Source organism: Hippoglossus hippoglossus, chromosome 22 (genome assembly GCF_009819705.1).
Source record: "Hippoglossus hippoglossus isolate fHipHip1 chromosome 22, fHipHip1.pri, whole genome shotgun sequence".
In the NCBI taxonomy this organism is placed as follows: domain Eukaryota; kingdom Metazoa; phylum Chordata; class Actinopteri; order Pleuronectiformes; family Pleuronectidae; genus Hippoglossus; species Hippoglossus hippoglossus.
Genome location: NC_047172.1, coordinates 25952811 through 25979804, shown reverse-complemented (window position 1 = coordinate 25979804; position 26994 = coordinate 25952811). Strand labels below are relative to the sequence as shown.

Genomic DNA, 26994 nt, shown 5'->3' with positions numbered 1-26994 from the left:
ACATCGCCATGTTCACTTTTGATGGTGAATAAGTGTTTTCCACCATTGACTTGATGTGTAAAAGCTGTTCTCTATGATATTGTATGATAGGGCTAGCTTGGTCAGTGTGCATAATCCAGATTAAATAACAAAAAAAACAGAAAAAAAAGAGCAGAGCTGTGGGGAGCTTGAGACAAGGCAGCTGTCTTGGCGCCATCCAACTCAAACTGAGAAGTTCGTCCCGCAGATTATGATACAATGCAGCGTTTTAACTTCAATGTTGGAGAATCATTTTTAAAGTTTATCCATTAACACAGAAATACAAATTCACTCAAATATTGTAAAGGCTAAAAATCAAGGTTTTTCACCACACAAGCCTTAGTACATTGATGTGTGAGGAACATGGAAAGAATTACATCACTATTGAATACAGTGACGGTTAAAGCCCAGGCCCAATCCCATTTCACCCCTTCTCCCTACCCCCACCCCTTGTTTTAGAGGGTTATCTTGCCCCTTGAAGCAGAGTCACAAGGGTTAGTGCTTGAAATCTTTCCTTACTAATTGGGACACCCCTTCAAGAAGCCGTTACATCATCAGTAGTGGTCTAAGTATACAGACGAGACAAAAAGTTTTGCAGGGGATGCCATTGTAATAACATTGTTGAAATCTTAAAAAAAACAATGCTATTGCATGCAGTTACTAAAGTAACAAACCTATCATATCCTAATAACATCTATGCTAATGCTGGTGAATCAATGACATTTGAAATTGAAAAGCTTGGATGCTCAGCATTATTTTACATATAAATCAAAAGCTCACTGCTTCAGGCTACTAGCAGTGGTCTGTATGTAACCCTGCCAGAATGCTTTGTTATTAGAGGAGCAGTAAAGTTCAGTAACTTTGCTGCTGGGTGCGAAATTAAATGTGAAAATACAGGATTATCATGCAAAAAAAAGATTGCTATCATGCTAATGCAAGCATGATAACGCTAGCACGCTTTTTGGTTTTTAAGGTGGTTGACAATAATTTGAAAGGATATTAAACTAAGATATTACAATAATTATTGTGATTTTTAAATCCTTAAAGAAATTGCTACATGTGTGGGTCTCTCTTCCAGCTTGTCGGTGATTTACAAGGCATTCTAGTAAATTTCCATACCCCTTGGTTTGAAGTGAGGGTCTGACAAATCTTTGTTTCGATGGTGTGGCGGTAAATCTTGATGACTCTCTATGAACCTTCAAGTAACTGTAACCTCCATGTTTTTTCTTCAGTCACTGTCAAACTTCATATGTGTGGGTCCTGCCCAGAACACATCTTTATGCCAATATAATGAAATAGTCAAAGCGCCCCCTTGCTGTGACAGGAAGTACCATGTTTTATACTGTGACATCATATGCTACACCTAGGTTTTATTTTTATTTTATCCACCTCTAAATTGGTCAGGAAAGCCTTGAGAGGCTGGTGACGCCATGTTGTGACACGCCTTCACATTAAACAGTGATGGTGTGACCTCGGATGGAACGCCAACAAACAGCAAGTGGTTGTAACCTCACTGCACATGCTCCAATTTGCCTCAAACTTGATTTGGAAAATAAGAGTCACAACGTAAACACACCCCAAGCACAATATTTGGCAGGTGAGGAAAAATGGTTCCATTGTCCCCCTTAAAAATTTCCACCAAGGGTCTTCGTATTAATTTACTTTGGCCTTGAGAAATGAAATTTGGCACAAATGTGCATCATGCCAAGACACACAACATCATCTTGCCACTCTTGGCCACAGCCAACAGGAAGTTGGACATTTTGGATTGAACATGCAAATTTGGCTTGATTTTTTGTGTGTTTTTACTCGTACTAAAATATCCTACTCCTACAGATTTCAGCCGATGGACTTCAACTTTGGGATAAGTCAGGTTAGGGACGTGTTGATCAAAATATGTATTTTCTGTACACATTTCGTCAGGGGGCGTGTCCATGGCTTGGCAGAGAATTTCGATGATTCGCCAGAAAACAGTATGTGCTTATAACATCCATGTATACTGTCCAATCTGCCTCAAACTTCACATGTACAACAAAGGTGCCGCCATGAACAGAACCATATGATGATATTCAATAATAGTCACTGCACCCACTAGCTGTACCTGTCATGTTATACATTTAGGAAGTGCTTGTAATGTCCATGTATATTGTCCAATCTGCCTACATATACTACAAAGGTCCCGCCCTGACATTACATTTTGGTTTCCTGCGGGTAGCCCATTTACCCGATGCGTGTAAAAGACCTAGAGGAGTTGGTGATTGCATAGAATTAAACTTTTGAGTTTTGTCAGGGGGTGTGACCATGGCGTGGCGGCACTCAGTACATCACCACTATTACATAACATTTAGCTGATGCTTTTATCCAAAGCAACTTACAATTAGTGCATTCAACATCTAAGAGGGGCCATTCGTGGTTCAGCATCTTGCCCAAGGACACTTCGGCATTGGCTGGGATTTGAGCCGCCGACCTGGAGGACGACTGCTCTACCCCTCAGCCACAGCCACCTCACTATCAAACTTCATGTGTGAGATAAGGAACCGTCCTAAACACATCTTTATGCAAATAAAATATAACAGTCACAGCGCCGCCTAGTTGTGACAGAAAGAACCATGTTTTATACTGGCAACAGAAAGGGCATGTTTGGGGCGGCGTATAGCTCACCTTGTAGAGCTCCCGCCCCATTGAGGCTAGGCCTCACCCGTAGTGGCCTCGGTTTGATTCCGACCCACGGCCCTGTGCTACATCTCTTCCCCCGCTCTCTGTCTGCCCCCCTTCAAAGCTTGCTCTGTCCTCCTTTATAAAATAAATAAATAAAAAGAAAGGACATGTTTGATACAATTGATATAATTGAACTAACATGTTCACATCACCCATTGTTATAAACTTCAGTTAAAATTCTCTAGTTACTGCCCATTCAGGACAGTGGGATAACAGAAGCGGGGGCAAAAGTGTGTGTGTGTGTGTGTGTGTGTGTGTGTGTGTGTGTGTGTGTGTGTGTGTGTGTATTCATTCAGGGACAGTGCCATCTACTGGAAGCAGGAAGTTGTCCTTCTGGTTCAAACGTCATTGGATTGACCTGAAATCTTCACATCTGACTCCACACCTGAATCGTGAGACAAAATCAGGGACGCAGTAACATTTTACTACTTTAAGGGCCTGCAGTTCTGCTTTGCCCACCGGGATGGCAACAACTAGCAGATGGAATAGCCATAGGATGTGCCATCTCTCCCATCCTTTTAGTGGCAGCCTTTGAAGTAATCCTCATTGGCACTAGGCAGAAAGTGGGACAAATCAAGCTACCAACCGGACAGAGTCCAACATCACTGAGGAGCTACATGGATAATGTCACCAGCCTCCTCTAGACAGCAGCATGTTAATCAAGACTGCTTGAGCTGATGTCCTGGGCAAACATGAAGATCAAGCCCTCAAAATCCTGCTGCCTGTTGCCCATACAAGGACATTGTAATGACAGCACAAACTTTATAATCGGTGGCGAGAAAGTCACACATGTCTGAGCAACCCATCAAAAGCCTGGGGAGACATGATGAGAACTGTGCTGAAGCAGCTCTAAAAAGGATTGACCAAAGCCTAGACAGGCAGGGCATGCCTAGGATGGGGAGAGGCATCACGTTTTTGGTCTAAGGCCAACCGGAAAGAGTGAAAGGAGATGGTGGTATCGGAGGTGACAACGATGGAGGATGAGTGCTATAAGATCAAAGAAGTGTCACAAGTCCGACATGGATGCTGGACAATCTGGGTCGGGGTTTGTTGAAAATCAGTTGGTCTGACCTGTGGAAGATACCACAGGCAAGACTCAGCTTTCTCAACAGAGCCACCAATGATACGGTTCCTTGTCCTAGGAACCTCCAGCAGAGGTTTGGGAACAAGGAGTGCAGCTCCCTCTGCAACACTCCGAACCTCAAACACATCGCGCTCTCTCAGGGGTGCGACAGGTGGGGCCATGACCTGGTCCTGAAAGAAGCTGGCCAAGGTGCTAGAGGGATGCAGAAAGGAAAGCAGAGGGAGTGCACCATAAATGCAACATCACATCTGCTTTGTCAGGGAGGGTGGAGGAAAGATAAAAAACTAAGACTAAAACAAAGACACCTTTCCTCTGACAAGGAGTGGACTATGAGAGTTAAGATTTGTGATAAATAATCATAAACAGTCCCTGGCTACGGAAAAATGTGATCACTAGAAGTTTCCTTAGTAGAATTAAGTCGGGAGGAGGCGTATCGAGATTTGACGGAGCATCCTTGCTGTTCTCTGTTCTCTCTCTATTCTATTCTTCGGACAATGATTCAGATCTGGATATCTGTAATCTATTATCTAGGGCAGCAGGGCTCCATCTGATTGGCCAAATATATTGACACGCAGAGCCTGAATACATGGCGCATGGAACACCATCTTCTGCGGTACATATATCATGCATGTTAATATCGCGATGATGATAGATTTGACATATCGTGCAGCCCTCAAAATAAAACCTGAGGTCTGAACCGAACTGTGGATTTGGAGAATCGTTACACCCCCTGTGCGGCAGTGCGGCCCGAGGAGACCCAATGTCCCCAGCAGGTCGAGCGTCGTGCGAGGAGGAACTGCTACAGACCTGTCCTCCCTTACATTGTCATAGGGAATGCAATGGATTTAGCAGCATTGACTCGACATTAGAGGTTTACAGAGACCTGGCTAGTTATACCAATTTCCGACATTGTCATGGCTCTGGACGAATTCAAGCTGATGTGGGAAGACACCTATTTTAAGTCCTCTCCCATTTTTTTGCCGGGATATTCTGATCAGGCATGGAATTTAAGCTATCACTTTACGCGGATATCTATTACTGTATGTCTCAGATCCATATCATTCTATACCTATCCTATCCTTCCCGCAGACATTTGGTTCATTCTCAGGGTATAAAGTAAATATTTCTAAGAGTGAATGCTATCCTATCAATGCTTCGGCCCTACAACTTAATCAGACTGATAGCCGAAATGAGCCGATCTGGCTTCAAGAATCTGGTTGTATCAATTTGACCAGATCATTAACGTCTCTTTTTTCTGTCAACTTCTCCCCTTTACTGTCCAAAATCAAATCTGACCTTCAAAGATGGAGAAGTTTACCTTTGTCGTTGATTGGAAGAATTAATGCAGTGAAGATGATCATGCCCAAAATTCTGTTTTTGTTCCATTGTCTCCCCCTGTTCTTGCCAAATTGCTTTTTTAAAACTATTGATAAAACTATTTCTTCTTTCTTATGGTGTGGAAAGGCAATCCGCAAATCATTATTGGAGAGATACAAATTTAATGGTGGTATATCTATCCCCAATTTCCAACAGTAATATTGGGCAGCACACATCCACAAAATTAAATTTTGGTTTAACTTAAGCGATCCACCATGGTGTAAGTTAGAGGCACAGTCTTGTGTCTTGTCCTCTCTGTCGGCTTTACTTACCTCCTCCAACCCAACCAGCCCCTCTGGCTTTACAAATAACCAAGTGGTAATTTCCACCATGAAGATCTGGTACCAATTCAGAAAAAAGTGAACATTTACTTCAGCTTAAGCTCCCTTACTAAAGAATAACTTACTCCAACCCACATTCACAGACTCCACCTATTCTGTATGGTACGCTTAAGGCCTGAAATTGTTTAAAGACCTGTATAGGGATGGTCTTGATGGGACTTGACAAGATTCACACAGGTTCCACTTGCACTTGTTTGACACTCATACAGTTCTAGGTAGTATTTAGAATTAATTTTTAGAAAGCTTGACTGTCAAATATATCCCAATGCCATTGATAGTTGTGACAAATGTCATTCTTCATCCTGCAATTTAACATTCTTGCCCATCATTATCTCGCAAAGACATGACCTCACTGAGCCATTGAGAGCTTGAGGGAGATGATACGCAGATGACAAAGCTTGCATAATGCCCAGCTAACACATAACATCCTGAAAAACGCCAGAAACACAAAGTTTGTCCCATGGTCATGTTGTACTTGCTAAGGCAATTTAAACTGTGGAGAAAAAAAAGTTACTAGAGCCTCTATAAATGTTCAAGCTTTTATGTTATGTAATGTGACAGCCTCTAGGAAACGTGTGGTGACATCCATGATGGTCAACAAGAATTCATTGCCTTTCTTTGTCCTAGGCAAAGGACCGACACAATCAATAATTACCTGTGAAAAGGGCTCTTCAACCACCGGTATAGGTTTAAGCGGTGCTACAGGAACTTTCTGATTGGGCTTTCCTACCAACTGACAAGGATAGAAGGAATGACAACAAGCTACTACATCCTTGTGAAGATGCGGCCAATAGAATTGTCCCATAATGTTAGCTTAATAACCAGAGTCGAATAATCAGAGTCTTTCTGATGCCTAAATGGCCAGCTAAGGGACTCATGAGCCAGCCGCAACACTTCCTCCCGATAACCTTGTGGCAGCACTATTTGCTCACATCCACCCCACTCCTCAGTGGAAGGTCGATCCAGGGGCCTCCACTTTCTCATAAGCACATCATCTTGAAGGTAAAAACCCCCTGCTATATTTTTACTCTCCTCATGAGTAGCTGCTGTCTGTAGGCTTCTGGGACCAGCTCATACGCCCTCAGCACTGCGAGCCGAACCTGATCATAATCGTAAGTAGCATCTAGACCTAGCGCAACATAAGCATCCTGAGCCTTTCCAGTCACACCACCCTCAACAAATTCCTCTGGTTCAAACTCTGCCATGTTCGCGTCCACAACTGCTCACAGCACCACCGGGAAGAAAAGAATAAAGACAAATCCCACACTGTGCAGACCTGCTATGTGCTAACACAGATCTGCATTGCAACTGCAGCCAGTGTGTCCCAATGCATCATGAGTATTGACTAGAGGTGTGCATCTTCACGATTCGATTACGATTCGGCAGTCAAGGATTGGATGCACAATGATGCATCTCGATGAATTTCAATGCATCACATCCATAATTTTCTATAATACTTCAATTGGCTGCTTTTTCATCAATTAATACAATCATTCAGACAAACATGAACTCAATTTTAAAAAATCTGACAACAGTAAGTCTATGACAGTGGTCAGTGCTCTCCACACTGATTTGACAGTCATTCAGTTTAGACATGTGTGCTGCACCTAAGACTTAAAAGGACAAACTCTGATTATAGCCCTTACTGTATCAAGGTGGCCCTGCCTGGCAGCGCCACTGCACTGAGGCGCATTACTCCACTGGTCAACAAGTGACTCTGCTTCTCTGATGTTTTCTAATCACCCACATTTAGAACTGATCTTTATAAAAACCTGATGAATTCATATTTATGTTCCTGGATAAACGGGGCGTCGCTTCTTCTGCAACAATGAAGTTAAAACACAGCGTTGCGCCATAATCTGCGGGAAGGATTTCTGTCTGCAGGAGTGTGTGTGTGGTCGTCTCTCACACACTAACTGATAATCACATGTATTTAGTTAGTAATCGATGAAGTCGGATGATTACTCCGGATCGTTCCGGTCACTTTTAACACTGATGTCCTGACTGTGTGCGTCACGTTACGTCTCGTGTTGTGTAGAGCAGGGGGATGCGTGCGCACGGTGCATTAAAACATGCGTCTCATAAACTCAAAAGCAAATCAAACTAACACAAAGTAAACGTCAGTACTGTACGTGTCCTAATATCTTGTGATCAGTGATGGTATTTATTGTTAAAGTGTAAAGTGAGCGCAGGTCAGAGGGGGAGTGAGGAGGAAGCAGACTACGACAGAGACTCTGACAAAGGACGACCAGACCTTTAATGAGCGTCTGTCCTGAAGCAGCGCTGGTTATAATTATTCAGCGGCAGGACATCGCTAAAACAATGAACGGAGCGCAAAACATGAATGGATTATGTTCTGTCACTGCATCGATGCAGAGTCGTCCGCATTGCGATGCATCTAAGAATCGAGTAATTTCCACACCTCTAGTATCGACAGTTAGGGCTTTCCAGATCGACCAGTTTACATCTGTACTAGACAGACTAAAAAACTGGGTAGGACTCTCTGGCACAGCACTAGACTGGTTTGAATCCTACTTAAAGGATAGGGGTTATTTTGTGTCTATAGGTAATTACACATCTGAGCGGACAAAAATAACTTCTCAAGGCTTCATTTAGGGCCTCTTCTGTTCAACATCTATATGCGTCCACCATGTCCATGTATTATATCTGACTGACTTAACTATTGAGTTCACGGTCCTCTCAAAAAAATTATCAGAAAGCTGCAGCCAATTTAAATGCTGCTGCTGGAGGTGCTCAACATCAACAAGAAAATGGATCATATCACTGCATTTCTGAGATCTTTACACTGGCTCCATATATGTCAAATAACTGACTTCAAAATCCTGCTGTTGGTTTGTAAAGCACTGAATGGTTTAGAACAAAATATATTTGGATCTCCTGCTAGGTTATAAACCATCCAGACCCCTCAGGTCGTCTGGAACAGGTCTGCTTTCTGTCGCCAGAATCAAAAAAACAAACATGGAGAAGCAGCGTTCCGTTTCTATGCTCCACATTTGTGGAACAAGCTCCCAGAGACCTGCATGTCTGCTGTAAATCTTTGTTTGCCACAGCCTTTTATTAAATCATGCAATTACCAAATTTCTTCTTCTATCTTCAGTCTTTTATTTCATATTTTAATAATAAATGTTTTATTCTGTATTCAACTCTGTTTTTCTACTTTAATATATTTTTATATGCTTCTTTTTTGTATCGTCTTATGTTGCATTCACACAATTTTATATAAAGCCTTTTTGTCGACATGTGCTAAACAAATACATTTGCCTTTGAAGTATAGTATACATTGGCTCGTCTAGTGTCCCTGTAGTGGTTTATACAGATCATAACCCTGTTGTTTTTATGCAGACAATGTGGAACAAAACCAGATTTTCTCCTTAGGTGTACGGAATTTGGCTGATAAAGATCAACCAATTTAAAGGTTCAGTGTGTGGAATTTAGTGACATCTAGTGGTGAAGTTGCATTTTGCAGCTGAATACCCCTCACCCTCCCCTTTCAAACATGAAACAGAACCTGTGGTAGCCTTCAGTTGTCATAAAACTCAAAGGTATTTAGATTGTCCAGTTTGGACTACTATAAAAATATGGCGGACTCTGTAGAGAGGACCCGCTCGAGATGGAAATATAAAGTATTTACATATAAAAGGGCCCATTCTACGGGAAGAAAACAATTCGTATAATTTAGATTTAGATTACACACTAGTAAAAACATGACTAAGATTATTGTTTTTCTTTTCTGGTGGGTCTGGTAGTCAACTTTCATGGGCTATATTTCTGTTAGGTTTATTCTTGATTTGGGTAAATGAGGATCCTTAGATCCTACAACCCTTTGTGGGTTGGTCTGTGGGGTTTTCATTCTTTTGTTCATTTTGACAGAGAGAAAGGCAGAGAAAGAAAGACAGAGGGAGAAAAAGAGAGAGAAAGAAAGAGATGCGAGGCACTAGACATCTAAATGCGCTTTGCACGGTGGGCCATGGTGCATGGAAATAGGGCATTATATTTACTAGTGATTGCAAGCATTCTTACCACTGTGTGGCCTCACTCAGTCAGTGCAAGTGTGTGTCAACAAAAGCCCCTTTTTGAGGCTATATCTTGTAATTGAGTAAAACATTTAATTTCTCATCCAAGATGCTCCTTCTGTTCAGTTCGTCCAGTGTTGTCAGTAATGAACAGATTTGAATCTTGTGGTAATGACTTTTTATCAAAAATGTCACCAGTTCATGCACAACACTGGTCATAACAACCATCAAAATTATTTTAAAAGACATTTCTTTTAAGTTAAAAAATACTTTGTGTTGCTTTAAAACCAATACAGTATCCTCTCTTCAGAGCAATAGAGAACTCTGAACTAAAAGCACTCAAAACTACCTATGTCTAATAATGGAAGGAATACTAAGTGATGGACTAAAAATGGAATAAAACCTAAATCTCTGAGTGCAATGTATAAAGTGGTTGATTTGCAACCCTGTGGCTACCCTGTATATGATGTTCCTTAAATGGTCAATGAATATACATTAGCTTACAGTACCTGTCCAGGACAACAAGGTCGGTGGCAGTCTCAGCATTGCTCTTCAAGATTGTTTCCAAATTCTGGATCTTCTGCTCCAGTTCTGAAGGGTCACATTTTCCATTGAGAAGAGAAGCTGTGAGACCCAGGATACGAGGACTACATGAACACCCTTCAAACAGCTGCAGAAATAGAGAAGAGCAAGATCATTCACATTTTTTCTGTATGACTGTTTACAACTTCTGCAAAAGGAAATGTTTTCCATCGAGACAATCTCACCTTCATTATCTCACAGTAGGGGTGGTCTGTAATGGCCAGGTGACAATCATCAAAAACCACCAAGTTGAGTTTAGACAACAGTAAGATTTTATTCCTCAAAACATGCAGGAATATGTGGCAAGTCATGACCAGCACCTGTATGAGACAAAGTTGAGAATGCACATGGGAAAAAGGTATTACTGCCAACAGTGAGTGATCCTACAAGTGGTCATCCTCAATGCATCTTGAGATCCATTCACTTAGATCACATTCTGAAGTGGTCCGGGACGCATGGGGACACATTTTTTTAGCTGTGTGAACAAAAAGGCCTCCTGGGCCACATATGAAGGACCACCAACTCAGCTGACGACGTCTGACCGACTACAGTTTCACAAGGAATCTATCGTATTGTTCTGTTTCTCAGTGCCCACACAATTTGTTTGTGGCCAACACCACAATAGCCACACTCACCATTTCATAATGATTTCTATTTTTTCAAAGAGGTTAAATATTTCGTAATAGTCAGGGTTAGGTTTCTTTTGAATCTTTTTAATTCAAATTCTCTGAATGAGCAGAAATTAAGAATAGCCACTGCTTTCAATAGGTTAATTGCGACCTCAACATTCAAATGTAGTTTTACAATTCAACTTTAACTGTCATAATCACACATAAGGCTGTTATATTTTATATTGGGTAAAATATATAGCTGGAATAGTGTTAAAATGATAATAGAACAATAATTTTTCTGTGATGTATATTAAGGGAGACAGTCCCCTGAAAATCTTTTAAACTTGATAGTCCATATCTCCCTGAATTTCAGTCTGACATTTTGTCTCCATAGGTATCAAGTGACCAAATCAGCCTGGTTTTTCTTTTTATTAATATTTGTGACTGTACTGCCCTCAAAGTGTGATGGTTTGACATTCAATGACCCTTAAGCGTAAGTGAACATTAACATAACAAATGTTTAGTTGCTTGCTGTTGTATGTCAAACAGAGCAGTAAAGGGGAAAAATGTGAGAACTTAAGTGCATTGATTGCAAAACAACCAACTGGATCTGGCTCTACTTGAGGTACTTGCACTGGCTGAGCAGGCTGACACACAGACCTCAAGACCACTGTACACTGCTCCCAATCAATGCTGTGCTGCCTTACATGTTTGGCTATGAGCAAATGATGATCAACTCCTTCACATCTTGTTCGGATCAAGAGAAGCCTACTGCAGCATTGTTCTGTGCAGCATGGATTCTAGCAAAAAAGAAGAAGCTGTTCACATACTCTCGAGACTATGAAAGACTGCATGTTTGCTGTTCTGAGGGAGGTAGTGAATGATGACAAAGTGAGAAATAATGTGATGTTAGCCATTAAGAAAATACCCATGTCTGACGCGTTGCCTCTTCTGCAATAATGAACACTCCAGTGTGTGTGTCTGTGTCAGCCCGTCTCCGTCACTCTTCACACACAAACTGACAATCACATTTATTTAGTTATTAATGGATGGTGTCATGATTTGGGATCGTTCCGGTAATAAACCTTGATGCCCTGGCTGTGTGTATCTTGTGTTGTGTGTCACATGTGAATAAATGCAAATGTTGGTCTTATATTCAATGTGTTTAAATTCATCCCTCAAAAATCTACACAAAGTTAGCTTGAAAAACTGGGCAGGTCCAATAACTTCTGATTAGTGTTGGTGTTTATTGTTGTGCAAAGTGAGCCCAGGCAAGCGGGGAGGGAGGACACTCCGGCGGGATTCTCCAGCACAGTAAAAGGCGACCGGACCCATAATAGGCATCTGCCCTGATCCTGAAGCAGTAGCAAGAATAATAATGCAGTGGCAGGCCACTTTTTTTTGTTTAATTATGAAAAAAACACAATATTCTTTTTTGAAATGCACCTGTACATCTATACATATGAATAAAAAGGCCACCTGAATTGAAGAATTTCATGAAGCCTATTCCTAAAGCAATGGAAAATTAGGCCAGATGGTCACAGCACCGAGGTACATAACACGTGAAAGCAAAGCAAATTGAAATGATTAACATGAGCAAAAAAATACATACCTGATTCTCGATTATCTCTTGACTCCACCGTTGGTCAGTCCATGCTGAGGTTTCCTCCAAATCTGTGTACTCTCCCACCTGAAGGTCAGAGTGAGTCCTGACTGCAGCTGCTTGCTGAACTACAGACAAAGCTGGACAATACAGACCATACAAAGATTAAACCACTTGTAAAAGTTCAAGTTTGATCAATCACCTTAAAGGGCCCATATTTTACACCTTTCTGGGATTTAATTTGAGGTATTAGTACCCCTAAGACGATATATCCGTGGTTTAAAGTTGAAAAAATTGCTGCAATGTGTATTTCCATGTCCCCTCTTCTGCCTCTCTCTGGAGCTGCAGACAGAGCAGGCTGTTTTCACCTGGTAAACACAGCTGAAAGTCACGTTGGTATGTTTGGAAACCGTTATAGAAGACCAGCCAGATAGTCATAGTCGGTTACAACTAGGGTTGCAAAGGGGCGGAAAATTTCCGGTAAATTTCCGGAAACTTTCCGGAAACTTTCCATGGGAAGTTAAGCTCGGGAATTTGGGGAATTTTGAAAAAAAAAATTGAACGCTGAGCAATAAAAACGTCATTCAAAACTCTATTTTAAAGATATATGGAATGCAGCACACGCTGCACGTTGAATTTCAACCCTGTACTGTGCATTTCTCCATCACATGCACAGATAATTCCCAGCATCCTGCACACTACAGCAGGGCTATTGAGGCCACCCTACTGCATTAGCCCAAGGACTAGTCAGGGAAATTTTGATGATATTACTGGGGAAAATATATTAGCATGCTGATTGAGGATTGTTCATCTGTTCATCTAGCCTATTTCTATTCATTTATCCATCAATTGTAAAATATTTTTAAAGACGATTCCAATTGTTTAGCTAACTATTTATATCTCTGGCATTGCATTAGTGTTTTTTACAAGCTTTTTTCTCATCTTATTCTACAGAACAATGCCACGTGCACTATCTCATGTGTGGAGACATTTCACCCCAGCCAATGTAGAAGGAAAGGCTGTGTACATTTGCAAATACTGTGCAGAAGCATATAGTCAAGTGCCCAAAGTTTCCTCAGGGCTCAAATCAGCTTATGACAAAACAAAATGTTTATATTTATATCTGTATATGACAAGGTAAATACAGTTAGTATAAATTACCCACAAAATTTCCAGTTTATTCCCGTTAATTCCCGTATATTCCCATGGAAAGTTTCCAACTTTGAATATTCCCGGAATTTTGCAACCCTAGTTACAACAGGATGTTTCTGAAAGGTAAGTTACATCGTCCTCATGTTTGTTCAAGTTTTAGCAAGACAGTCGGCCAATGTAGGAGTAACGTCCCGAATTACAGTACGGAGTTTCACAACGGAGTTTCAATACGGAGTAACGTCTACCGCTGGAGGCTGGACTGGTACCGGCTGGGTCGGGCTGAGAGACGAGTGGGATCCCGAATGACATCATACGAGGTAGGAAGTACGAAACGAGATGTTTCAATAACATATTTCTTAGAATGGACTGAGTGAAAAAGTCAGGTGTGTGACTGTTTTCATACTTTAAGGGTCCCTACTTCAACTAACTACTGATAGTAAAAGCCCAGAAAATGTATTTTACACAATATGGGCCCTTTAAACACTGTGCATTTGAATGAGTTGGCTGAAAGCGGAGGGTTAAGATTGCCATTTTTTCAATTTCTTTACAGTTCTGAAAACAAACCATAAAGAATAATGCACATAGAAATATAGAATATCAACAAAACAATAGGCATTGTGGTAAATGGACTGCAGTTATATAGCACTTTTCTAGTCTTATCCACCACTCAAAGCACCTTACAAATCACAAGTCACATTCACCCATACATTCATTAATTGTATACACAGTGCTTTTTAATCACTCATCATTCAGACACTGACATAGCGGATGTCAGGGGCAATTTGGGGGTTCAGCGTCTTTCCTAAGGACACATTGCCACTTAATGAGCCAGGGATTAAACCACCGACCTACTGGTTAGTTAACAACCTGCACTAACTCCTGATCCATAGCTGTCAATGTGTGCATTACCTGTGTTCACCAGAAAAACAGTCCTCTTGGCATTTCTTTGATAATGTCCACGGATTTGGTGGGAGAGCTCTTTTGTTAGAAGTACTGCAATAAAGGTCTTCCCTGAGCCAGTATTCAAGCAGACAATAGTATTATGTTCAAGAGCTGCTTCAAGAAGTTCTACCTGTGGAGAAAAATTAAGGAAAGTGTGAACATAAATAAATATACTCATCAATTAATACATAAATACAAAGCAACAGCAATGAATAACTGTCTAATTGTATGCTGCTAGTAAACATGGATGTGAATAGAAACTTCCTTGCCTGATATTTCCTAGGTGTATAGATGTTGTCATGGATAGCCTCCTGCTGCCATGGCAGACCAAAGAAAGGCCCCATGGGTGAAGTAGCAGGGGTGACAAGCTGTAAGCCTGCCATGTTTCAAAGAGGTGGAGGTCAGGGGGCTGGGCTCCTCCAGTCGTCCACTTTATTTCATTTCATAATTGTCACTGGCAAGTTCACTGGCAAGGGAAATAAGGATACCACATTAATGTACTACCTTATTAATGTTACACACGAGGCACTCATTTAGGTGCTATTTGCAAAGTTTGTTTTTAACATAGCAGCACTAAGTGTTAAGTTTGAGTAGACACAGAACAGCTTGTTTAGACCTTGTTTAGAATGTTGAGACAAGTTTAGTGATTAGCAACAGCTATATTAATCCTTGGACATCAGTGCCATTGATATTGATCACACAGAGTAAATACATCATTCTCCCCAACAGTCAATCATAATTGAAGGAGCCTCTTTAAGAATCTAAAACCAAGTCCAGTTGCTCTTGATAAAACCATTTGTTGATTATCATTTAGGCCCTACACAGACCTGTGTTGGGACCTACTATTGGTGAACAATAGTTGGGCCTACATGTGTAGCGAAAACCTGACCACAGGTCTCCTTTGTTCTAAATACAAAGGAGAGCTTCCAGAACTCAGTCTCCCAGGGTCCTTCATCTTCACACCTAGGTCTTAAACACGTACGTCATTTCTGTTTGCAAAGTTTTGAGCCAGTTTAGTGCTTCACCATGCCAGGAGATTGTGAATCAATGCATCCAGTTTTGTTAAAAAAAAAAAAAAAACATTTCCTCAAGTCAGTGTTGAGACATCACATTCAAGAGGCCAAAAACACGTTTTTGAGGCCACAGTGACCTTGACCTTTGACCACCAAAATATAAATCACTAAATATCAGAGAGAGCGGTCGAGCATCACATATAGGAAAGACCACAAACAGGAAAAGAACGTCAGCCCTTCAGACAAGTATCCTCTGTCTACTTGACAACATCTGAGATGGATAGCAAGCCACAAGCCAACACCAAAGAAAAGGTCAATGTTATCCCAAAGCCTTATTGGTCCTACTGTAATATCAAAAAACATCTAATTGGTTCATGTACAGAATTCAAAAAATGACATTGTGAAATGGATCAAAGAGAAGGAGAGCTGCAGTCAATGTGGGAGAATACACAAAATGGACAAATGCACCTTAAAAGAGCCTAATCTCATCTGTAAGGAGCTTCACCTGACTATTCTCCATGATACGTATGAAGTATTTTTGCTTTGGTTTACTGCTAACATAGACCCTATATATTGAGTAGCCTATGAATACACTGAAAATTAGCATTATATACATTCCAAGAACATGGTTTTATTGAAAAAAAATTCCACCTGACTACAGACGAAGGGACTACAAACAGCTCCACAGCCCAATGGAGAGGGCACTTAGCCTGGCTACAGCGCCACCAAGTCCGGAGCAGACACCCAGGGAGCCATGCACAGCAGGGCTGCACGATATTAGAAAGACATGCGATAACCTTGATGAATATTGCGATAACAATATGACTTGCGATAAATAAACCAATGCTTTAGTATACGGTGTTAATGTCTTTCTGTTTTGGTTTAACTGTTAACATAGACCCCATACAGTAAGTGGTCTATACAGATAATGAAGAAAAAAAAACTTCCACTTGGCTACGGACACAGGGACCACGGACAGCTCCACACCCCGAGGGAGAAGGCAGACAGCCCCAGCCACAGCGCCACCAAGTCTGGGACAGTTAACCAGGGAGCCATGCACAGCTCCACTAAGTTCTCTTACAGTGATCATTTTCATCCACGTTTGGACCGTGAAAAGTTCTATTTTTACAGTATTTTCTTTGTCAGTAATTTATTGCTCCTCTCCCTGTCTCCATCATTCGTGCTGTGCACTGCGCCAACCGAATCGAGCCAAACCAAGCATGCCCCACCATCTCCAAAGCCAAAGAGGCCCCTCTCACAGCCAGGAGGTAGGGACTCTCCCTCTGTACTCCCACTCCAACAGAGTCATGCGGCAACAAAAGAGGCCTTACTATTGGAAGTCAAACTAACTAATAATGGTATTGTTTTTTATTTTGTTAAATATGATGCTTGTGTTACTGTTTTCTTTAGCGCAAGGGGTGTAAATGATGTGTTATGCAAAGGTGTGCAAAGGGCTTAAAACGTAGTTAAAAAACACAATGGAAAATAAGTCAATTAAGGTAGTCACTAGGGCTGCACGATATTAGCAAAACATGCGATAATGTTTAATATCGCGATGACGATACGACTTGCGATAAATAAACAAACCGTCCCTGGCTATGGACGCAAAGACTACATACAGCTTCACAGCCGGGAGAAGGCGCACAGCTCGGCCGCAGCTCAACCAAGTCAGGTGCAGACACAGGGAGCCATGCACAGCTCCACTAAGTCCACTTACAGTGTTAATGTGGGGTCTTTTCATATACGTTTGGGCCATGAAGTAATTTTGTTTTCATTTTTAGCGGCTCTGTCTGCAATTTACTGCTCTTCTGTGTCTCTGTCATTTACGCTGTGCGCTGCGGCAACTGCGACAAACCAAACGGAGCGCGCCGCCATCTCCTCCAGCTCTAGATACATTTACTAAGTTTATAAAGTTAAATAATACTGAGTTTACACATATGTCCGATCGCACTGTGTGTGTGTGAGTGAGTGAGTGAGTGAGAGCGGCTGATGAATGCGCTGCTCTGAAGAAAGACTTAACTCATTAATAAAAGTATCGATCATTATGTGATGAGCAGTAAGCTTCATAATTTTTTTATATAATCAACCGCTCATATTGATGAATCGGACCCGGGACAAAAGTAATCTATTAGTTTCCACAGTAGAATTTAGTTGGAGGAGCGAGATTTGACAGAACCGCGTCGCTCTGTCAAATCTGTTTTCAAATCTGTTTTCTCTCTATTCTCTTCTTCCGACAATGATTCACTGACAGAAAACCTCATCAATGATCTGAATGTCTTTCATTTATCATCTAGGGCAGCAGGGCTCCATCTGATCGGCCACATACATACAGAGCGTGTGAGTGCATGGCGCATGGATCATCATTTATCGCAGTTTTTGCCATCTTTTGCGATACGTCTATTGCTCACGTTGATATAAGCGATGACGATAATGTAAATGGTCTGGAAAGGAAAATTCACCCCTGATCATATCTACTCACCCCTATGCAGTTGGAGGGGTGGGTGAAGTGTTTGAGTCCAGAAAACACCTCGTCGGAGGAAATCAGAGGACATTTAGGCTTAAAACACGGTGTAAATGACGCTGTTTAGAGTTGAATATGAGTATTAGGGCTTCCAAACACTTGGATGACACCAGACGAGCAGTATGGAGTTGTGTTTTTTTTCTGTTTTATTACATCTGAAGATAAATCACTAATATCTTCAGTTATATTGGATTCGGCTGCTACACTGTCTACCCCTGAAACTCCAGCAGTGTTTTGTGGACTCAAACACTTCACCCACCCCTCCATCGACATAGGGGTGAGTAGATAATGAGTGAATTATCATTTTTGGGTGAACTATCCCTTTAAACATTGAATGAACTTTTATAAAGAAAGATACAGAGGGAAGATATGTGCTGGGCCCGGTGATATTTGCAAGACGTTTTAGTTACCTCTCTGAATGTTTAGACACCCAGATTTAAATGGGCACTCTATAAACAAATCTTTGAATTTTTAGTTTCAGAAGCCCAGGGTATTCTAATTTGTGGAGGTGATTTTAATGTTAGATTAGATCCAACCCTCGATACATCAAAACCTCACCCAGTCGGTGAGAAGAAATATTACATGTATAATGAGGGAGGTGGGAATTTCAGACATATGGGGGGATTTAATTCCAACAAAGAGAGATTATACTTTTTTTTTCGCACCCCCACTCCGTGTATTCTAGGCTCAACAACCTCTTTATATTTGAAAGAGATTTTCATAGAGTGAAAACTTGTAATATTGGGACCATGGACCTGACACACCACAATCTCAATGGATTTAGCTATAGGTCATAAAAAGAAAGCCACTACCTGGAGACTGAACATAGGTATATTACATTTAAAGAGGCAGCAAATAGGGGAAGATATTAAAGATTATTTTGATGAAAATAATAATGGGGTAGTGTCTTCTCCAATACTTTTTGATGCATGTAAAGTTGTCCTGAGGGGGGATATTATAGGCTACTGCTCTACCTAAAAGGGCCCATATTGTGTAAAATACATTTTCTGGGCTTTTACTATCCGTAATTACTTGAAGGGGGTCAGTAGGGACCCTCAAAGTATGAAAACAGTCACTCCGGACTTTTTCACTCAGTCCATTCTAAGAAATATGTTATCGAAACGTCTCGTTTCGTACTTCCTCCCGCGTACGAGTCATACAGGATCGCACTTGTCTCTCTGCCCCACCCAGCCGGTACCAGTCCGGTGACTTTTAGCTGTGTTTACCAAAGAGATCGTCAATCTGCAGAATGAGCAAATCAGATGAGGGGCTCAAGAGGCAGGCGAAAACAGCCTGTTCTGTCTGCAGCTCCAGAGAGAGGCAGAGGAGAGGACATGGAAATACACATCTTAGCTGTTTTTTCAACCTTAAACCACTGATATATCATCTTAGGTTTACCAATACCTGAAATTAAATCCCAGAAAGGTGAAAAACATAGGCCCTTTAAAAAGCAGAGAAAAGAAAAATGGAGCAATTAATTTAAAAAAAAATTTGAACATGCATAAAGATACAAAATCCAAAAATAAAAATAGATAAGAAAAAGAATGGACTAAATGAGATCTATTCAAATTATATTTTTAAAAAAGCTTTTTTTCCCACAAAACAAAAATATTAGGAATCAGGAGGAAAGTCAGCTAAACTACTTGCTTACAGATTAAAAAGGCAACAGGCAGAAAACACCATTTATAAAATAATGGACCCCATAACTAAAACCATATACTACAAATTAAAAGATATGCAACAATAATTAGAAACCTTCTATAAAAACCTATATAAGCAGCCCAAAGTAGACAAAACTAAAATGAAATAATGTTTTGACCAGATAAAATTACCTAAGGTGAAGGAAGAACAAAACAAGCTCCTAAAGAAATTACAGATGAAGAAATCAAAAGAGCAATATCTAATTTGAAACCCAATAAAGCAGAAGGAACGGATGTTTTTTCATCTGAGTGGTTCAAGGAAATTAAGGATTTGTTTATCCCGGAAATGAAAGCCACCAAATTATCAACTAATTGATAAATCAAAATACAGAATTTATTGAACTATATGAAGTAATGATAAATAATACAATTAATGATAAGAAACAATTACGACGGTATTAATGATTTGTCATTTTACAGTCCAAACATGTATGAAAAGACCCCAAATAAACACTGTAAGCGGACTTAGTGGAGCTGTGCATGGCTCCCTGGGTGTCTGCCCAGGCTTTGTAGGCAGTCTGGCTTGGGCAGTGGAGCTGTCCATGGTCCCTGGGTCCGTGCCCCGGCTCCATGCACTCTGCCTGGGGCAGTGGAGCTGTGCATGGCTCCCTGCATGCCAGCAGCAGAAGTGCTACATGAGGTTTCTGCAATGACTACTGTATTTCCACGAATAAAAGTAGGGCTATTTACTCAACTAAAAGCCAGGACTCTACAGTATGAAGCCATGCATCTTCGGGTCCTACAATAACAATAAAAACCTTGTTAGAACAAATGAATGGATTCAGTCAACAGCAATGCTGGAATTATTTTACTTTGAAAGAGGTGGTGACCGATCATTTTCACTCTCCATTTTGCTGTGAACCACATGCTGTACATGGAAAAAATAGGCAAGACCCCAACTCTCAAGAAAAGAAGAAAAAAAAAGTCTCTGTCCAGGCCAAATGTAAACATCTGTCTCAGGTGATCTGATGAGTTGACAGCTCTAAATACAGGTGTAATAATACTTTTACTCTTCTCAAAGTTTTCCATATATTGATTTATTTTTAGGCTGGGCTGTGAGCTGGTATCAACTAGGGCTGTAAACACTAAATCGATTTATTCGATTATAATCAATTATAAAAATAGTTGGCAACTAATTTAGTAATTGATTAGTCGGGTCCGATATAATACACGGCACACACTGTGCCAGCATCTCCTGATGGGTGGGGGGGGGGGGCAGTAAACCAGCCAATCCCCTGCCTTGTGTAGCTCACGTGACGATGCCGTCTCTTATCTTGCGCAGGTTTTGTTTGAGACTCCAGTTAGAGCTGCACGATATATTGAATATTTATCATTATCGCAATATCAACTCACGTGATATACGTATCACAAAAGACTGCTTGAACTGCGATAATGGTGTTTCATGCCCCATGCATTCACGCTCTGCATGTCAAATTATTTGGCCAATCAGATGGAGACCTGCTGTCCTAGATTATAAATTAAAGACATTCAGATCATTGACAGGTTTTTCCATGAGGAAATCATTTTCAGGAGAAGAGAATAAGAAGTGAATCGAGAGAAAAGAGAATTTGAAAACGCGACACGGCTCCGTCAAATCTTGCGCCGCCTCCTGACTAAATTCTACTGTGGAAACTTCTAGTGATCACATTTGTCCCGAGTCAAATTCATCAATATGAGCGGATGATTATAAAAAAGAATTGTGTAGCTTATTTATGATCCCAGAACCTGAGGGTGGGTGGGTGGGTAAGTAAGTAAGTAAGTAAGTAAGTAAGTGAAGGTTCCTAACGGAGGGAAATGACCCGAATGTCTTTCAGTGACCGCCATAATAAGACTGTTGAAATTCTTTAAATGATAAGCAAACAAGCTTTAGTGTTTCAAATCTTATTATCTTTAGCATCGGAAACACTGGACCATCCTTGGCAAAAGGAAAGGAAAAAATGACGCCCCACAATTCATTGTGGCAACAACATTTGAAGTAACATTGCAGTTGCAGCTGGCAGATCCACAAACATACAAAAACCAGAACAGCTTTTTAATTCTTATGACACAATGCAGAACTGATGTAAATCCTCACAATTTCGTGAGCTCCTGATTTCTTCTTTATCAAATCTGTCAAGTCAGGAGTCACAGTGAACAGCAGGCATATTGAACTTATAGTCCACAATATCATCATCAGAAGTAAATAGGCCTACAAATAAAATTTCAATCGCCCATTTGCAGAATACACACAAAAAATGTTCACTTATAAGGCTTCCTCCACATATATTCTTTGTTATATTATTTCAACATTTCAGTCAAGTTTATTTTGTTTTTATTTTAGATTTGCCATAACAGTGGAAACTGAGTATAGTGCTGAGACATGTTTGAAGACTACGAATGGGTCAAAGTTAGTCAACTTGTCTTTCAATAAAACTAATGTAGACCCTAACCCACCGCCTGCCAGTCACACTTTACTTTTTTTAAAACGTAAAGCCTTTAGCTAAGTAGCTGGACACTTGACCACTCAGTTGAACTAACTAGCAGACACCACAATGACTAATATAAGCAAGTTTGTCAACAACTATTAAAGTTAATTTAGCACAAACTGTTTAACAGTTAGACGAATTAATACGCCGATCTTAAGAAATCTGATTAAACATCTTAACACTAGGAGCAACGAAGCATGTCAAGGTTCTTGGCCTGATTAAATTGATAAATTGTGATTCGTAATGTTTGCTAATAACAACAAAGTTCATGTTAAATTAGCTTATTGGCTTCACTGGTGCTAGTAGTAAAGAAAGACTTGATGAACAAACGAAGTAAGCAATGCCACCGACAGTCCGTTGGCGTCTTACGTTACCAAGTAGTCAAAGAGGTGCACTGGAACCCCTCTTGCAGTGTTCAACAGGGTACCTTAACCTAAAATGGCTAGCGAATATGAACTCAAAAGGATCGCGCCTGCCAAAAGCCAGATCTTGGCCTAGTTATCTTATTGACCAAAGAAACGTATTTCCGATTACGCTGGGCTGTTTCTGACTGTGTGATTTGAAGATTTAAATTGAAACATGGCCATATCCAAAATGTACAGCGTGTAATGCAACACAACATCTAAGCAACAACTATAGCCGCCATGCACCATCAGCTAGCTAGCTAATAGCTAACAAGGCCGACACATTAAAAACAGTATTTGAGAAATACGAATCATACAATTATGTACTTAATCTCACCTGGTGTATGTTTGTAGATTGATCGTCTTGACTAAATGGCTTGAAATCATTCGTTTGATATCCTCACTGCATCCACCCTTGCTTATCCGATTTGGTGGGTTTCCTCTCACGGTGGGACCACGTCCTTTCACTTGGGCCCCGCTACGCTAGAAATATAACGTATATTACGTAACTATCCGCGGTACTAATGACACGCCAGTCTCGTTTAGAGAACGAGAATCCCAGTCCCCTGGCTTCTTCTTCTTTGGGGTTTAACGGCAGCTTGCATCCTTGTTGTTGCATTACTGCCATCCTCTGGTATTATTTAGTTCCTACATTGTCCGGTTTTTCTTGTCAGATTATTGTCATCAGTCCTGTTCTCCGAAGACAGTTTCCCAGATGATTCCTGCCTTGTCGTCTCTCGCCACACTCCACCATCATGCAGACGTTTCAGTGTCTCATTACCCACTCTGTTTTGTATGGAATGCAGATGTCTCCCTCTTGTCCCTGGATCCCAGTGCTGCTGCCACTCATTATTGATTTTCTTCCATGCAATACCCGTTCCCTCTGATTTTAAAAGTTAAATTGAGATATCTGTGTTTTATTTTTTTAACAGCATGCTTGGCTAATTTGTCCACTCTCTCTTTACCCATAATGCCCATGTGTGCAGGAATCCAGATGAATGTGACCATAGTGCCTTGTTTAACTAATCGTGCATGTATTTCCGTAATTTCACTGAGTAGGTCTTGGTGATTATTGGATGTACCTATCTTAAGACTGTGCAGGGCTGATGCTGAGTCACTGCAGATCAGAACTCTGTTGGGTTTAGCTTGTTCAACCCACTCCAAGAGAACCATCGATCTGCAGAGCCAGAGTGCCCCTCCCGTTCCACATGAGCACACACAGTTTTTGCTGCGGATCCATTATACTACCTTCCCATAGTTTAGCCTTAATCTCTAGATTATTCCCATTAAGCTTTAAATTATTTCCTCTAATCCTTTTCCTTGTGAAGAACATTACTTTAGTCTTTTCAACTGAGAACGTAAAGCCCCATTTGTTCCCCCACACATCCACTTCATTTATCCCTTCTTGCAACCTGCATACACTCCCTTGCGAGAAGAAAGCTGCTACTGTTTCTTTATTTATTTGGGTTTTCCTTACTTCATCTATAGGCAAATGAAGTAGAGTATCTCTTCCTTTCCTTAATCCACTTTGACAACCTGCAATTTTATCCTGTTTCTCTACAAACGTACATCACTCTTTCATTTACCATTCACTCCATCAGTTTACGTATGTGCGATGTTAATGTAATTGGTCTAAAGTTTGCTGTATTGCTTGCGTCTTTCCCTGACTTCCTTATGGGGACAATGACTGCCTCCTTCCAACTGACAGGTATTCTACCTTCCTCCCACACTATTAATATTGTATGGTAATAATAATTTGCTAAGCCCTTCACTTAGGTTTTTTATCATCACATAACATATCTTTATCCTTCCTTGGTGCAAGTCATACAACCGTTAACCAGTGCCATTTTTAATTATTTCATAGTGAATGGGACGTTCTGTTCATCTTGAGTATTTTCCTTTTTCCTTAAGGCCTCCATATACTCATATTTAATTTTGTCCCTGCCCCTCCTTCCCTCCTCCGAAATATTAGAACTGTGTACCTTTACAAACGTTCTTTAGCTCAGCTTTTCTTTACTAGTTCCAATCCAGCTGCTGTACTCCATTTGATAGAACAGGATAACTCCACTCCTCTTCATCCCTTCCCATTTTTTTGATAATTCCCCACACCTCTCCTACTGGGCTTTTGTTCCCTATCCAAAACTAGATTTTTGCTTGCCTTATTGTCCTCCTTACCACTGCCTGAGCTCAAATACTTATTGTTGAGGAATTTTTGACCCTCCTCACGCATTACTGTATATGCCACTATATATTATGTATATTAAACTATATAAGTACAGGAGAATAGTGCCTGTCTAATTCCACAGACACTCCCTTCTCTCCAAGCAGTACCCAAGGTCAGGTTATAGATAAAGGGCCAACCAACAGTACATTGTAGTGTCTACGCTTAGGGACTTTCATATCTAATTCAGATGCTCCAGACAGAGGCACCAACTTCAACTCTCACCAACTCCAACTCTTTTGCCTATTTCACCAGTGGCAAGACATAAGGACACAATGTGATTTAGGAATCACAGTTTAGGAACTGTCCTCCCTAAATTCTACCAGCATGTTACATGTCCGACGAGGGGTCAAAATACACTGGAACATGTATACAGCAACATCAGGGAAGGATACAAAGTCTCCACCCATCCTCACTTAGGCCAGTCTGACCACCTTTCCCTTTTTCTCACCCCAGCATATAGGTCTCTCATTAGGAAAACTATGCCTAGTGTGAGGAACATAAAGATTTGGCCCGAGGATGCTTCCATCCAACTCCAAGACTGTTTGAGCGCACTCACTGGGATCTATTTGCACAACAGGATGTAGCAGACTACACACCCACTGTCCTGTTTTACATACAGAACTGTATTGATAACGTCACTGTCAACAAACAGATCAGATGTTATCGGAACAACAAACCATGGATGACCAGGCATGTCAAGCTGCTGCTGAGAGACCATGGTTCAACCCTTAGGTCTGGGGACAAGGAACTATACAGCGTTGCCAGATGCTACCTAAAGAAAGACATCAAAGAGGCCAAAGCAGCATATGGGAGGAAGATTGAGGGACACTTCCGCGAGAGGGACCCCCAGCGTGTCTGGCAGGGCATTCAGCATCTCACAAACTACAAGGGCAACAAGGACCCAACTACCAGTACGAGCAGCGACTTGCTTGCTGAGAAGCTTAACCACTTCTTTGCCCATTTTGAAGTGACTGAGGCAGAGACCGGGCCGGCACCACTACCATCCACAAACGACCTGGCACTTACTGTAAGCACAGAAGATGTCAGGAAAGATTCCACGTGGTATGGACCCAGGAAGCAGCTGCTGGCCCCGAAGGCTTACCAGGGAGGGTACACAGGGACTGTGCGGACCAGCTGCAGAGGTATTAAGCACATCTTAACCTCTCTCTATCAACTTGCACGGTCCCACATCACAAACAAAAATATTAAGTTTGTGGATGACACAACTGTGGTAGGGCTGATAAAAACACATCGCACATCGCACATCGCACATCGCACGACATCCTGGTGTGGTTTACAAGCTGCACAGCGGATGGCAAAAAAGCACTACAGAGAGTGATTACATCAGCACAGAACATAACCAACACTCAACTACCTTCTCTCACCAACATATTCAGAGTCCGATGCCGGCGTCGGGCCACAAACATAACCCAGAACTCCTCCCAACCCAGGTAACCACCTGTTCACTTGCTGCCCTCTGGGAGGCGCTACAGGTCTACTAAGAGCCGCACCTCCAGATTCCTGAATAGTTTTTATCCGTCTGCTATAAAATAACTGAATTCACAGTAGAACTGTGAACTGAACTCGCGTCTGTGCAGTATCACAGGTAATGTGCATTAATATTATATTATCCTGGTGTAAGTGCTGTACTAATTTTATCTTATAATCCTCTATGCAATATCTATTGATTTACGACAGTTTTTTACATGATGAGTTGTTGGTCGATCTTTGATCTTTGTTATCTTTTAACTGTTATTGTCTCTTTGTACCACTGAGAGGAGTTGCACTTAAGTTTCGTTGTACATTGAATTGAATGCATACTTTAGCCTTAACTATTCAATAGGATGCAAACACCTACATGTAACATAGAGAGTGACAGGAATTCTAGCCATTCGTGGATGTGCTGTTAGAATGGGTGACGCAGGGAGATATATGTGGAGGCTGTGGGAGACATCTTCAGACTTGGGGGCAACAATTACTCATCTTACTCTATTGACATTGTTATATTGTTTCACCTTCTGGTCTCATTGGTGCATCAAGTCTAAGATGAAATCTTCTGCATCAGCTGCTGCCTGAGTTCTACTTTCACCAAGGTCCATAACAATTAGAAATAAAATCGTACCATTCTCTCCTGCCCACAGAAAACCAATTATTTAGACAGCTTCTCTCTGATCACCCTTGATCAGCTGACCACAATAATCTCGT

General features: G+C 41.1%; 1 protein-coding gene across 2 annotated transcripts in view; it reads right to left on the bottom strand.

Moving 5' to 3' along the window:
* Positions 1 to 23070, bottom strand: part of dicer1 (dicer 1, ribonuclease type III) — an 89782-nt gene extending 66712 nt beyond the window's left edge. Inside the window, exons 1-6 of one of the 2 annotated variants that reach the window (XM_034577100.1) lie at positions 22903 to 23070; positions 14732 to 14916; positions 14430 to 14592; positions 12378 to 12508; positions 10340 to 10474; positions 10082 to 10242 (exon numbers count right to left, since the gene is read on the bottom strand). In XM_034577100.1, coding sequence (XP_034432991.1) covers positions 10082 to 10242; positions 10340 to 10474; positions 12378 to 12508; positions 14430 to 14592; positions 14732 to 14845 — 704 coding nt within the window. In that variant the 5' untranslated portion in view covers positions 14846 to 14916; positions 22903 to 23070. The remainder of the gene's footprint in view (positions 1 to 10081; positions 10243 to 10339; positions 10475 to 12377; positions 12509 to 14429; positions 14593 to 14731; positions 14917 to 22902) is intronic. The other variant, XM_034577099.1, reaches the window with a different exon arrangement.
* Between the last annotated feature and the right edge of the window lie 3924 nt (positions 23071 to 26994).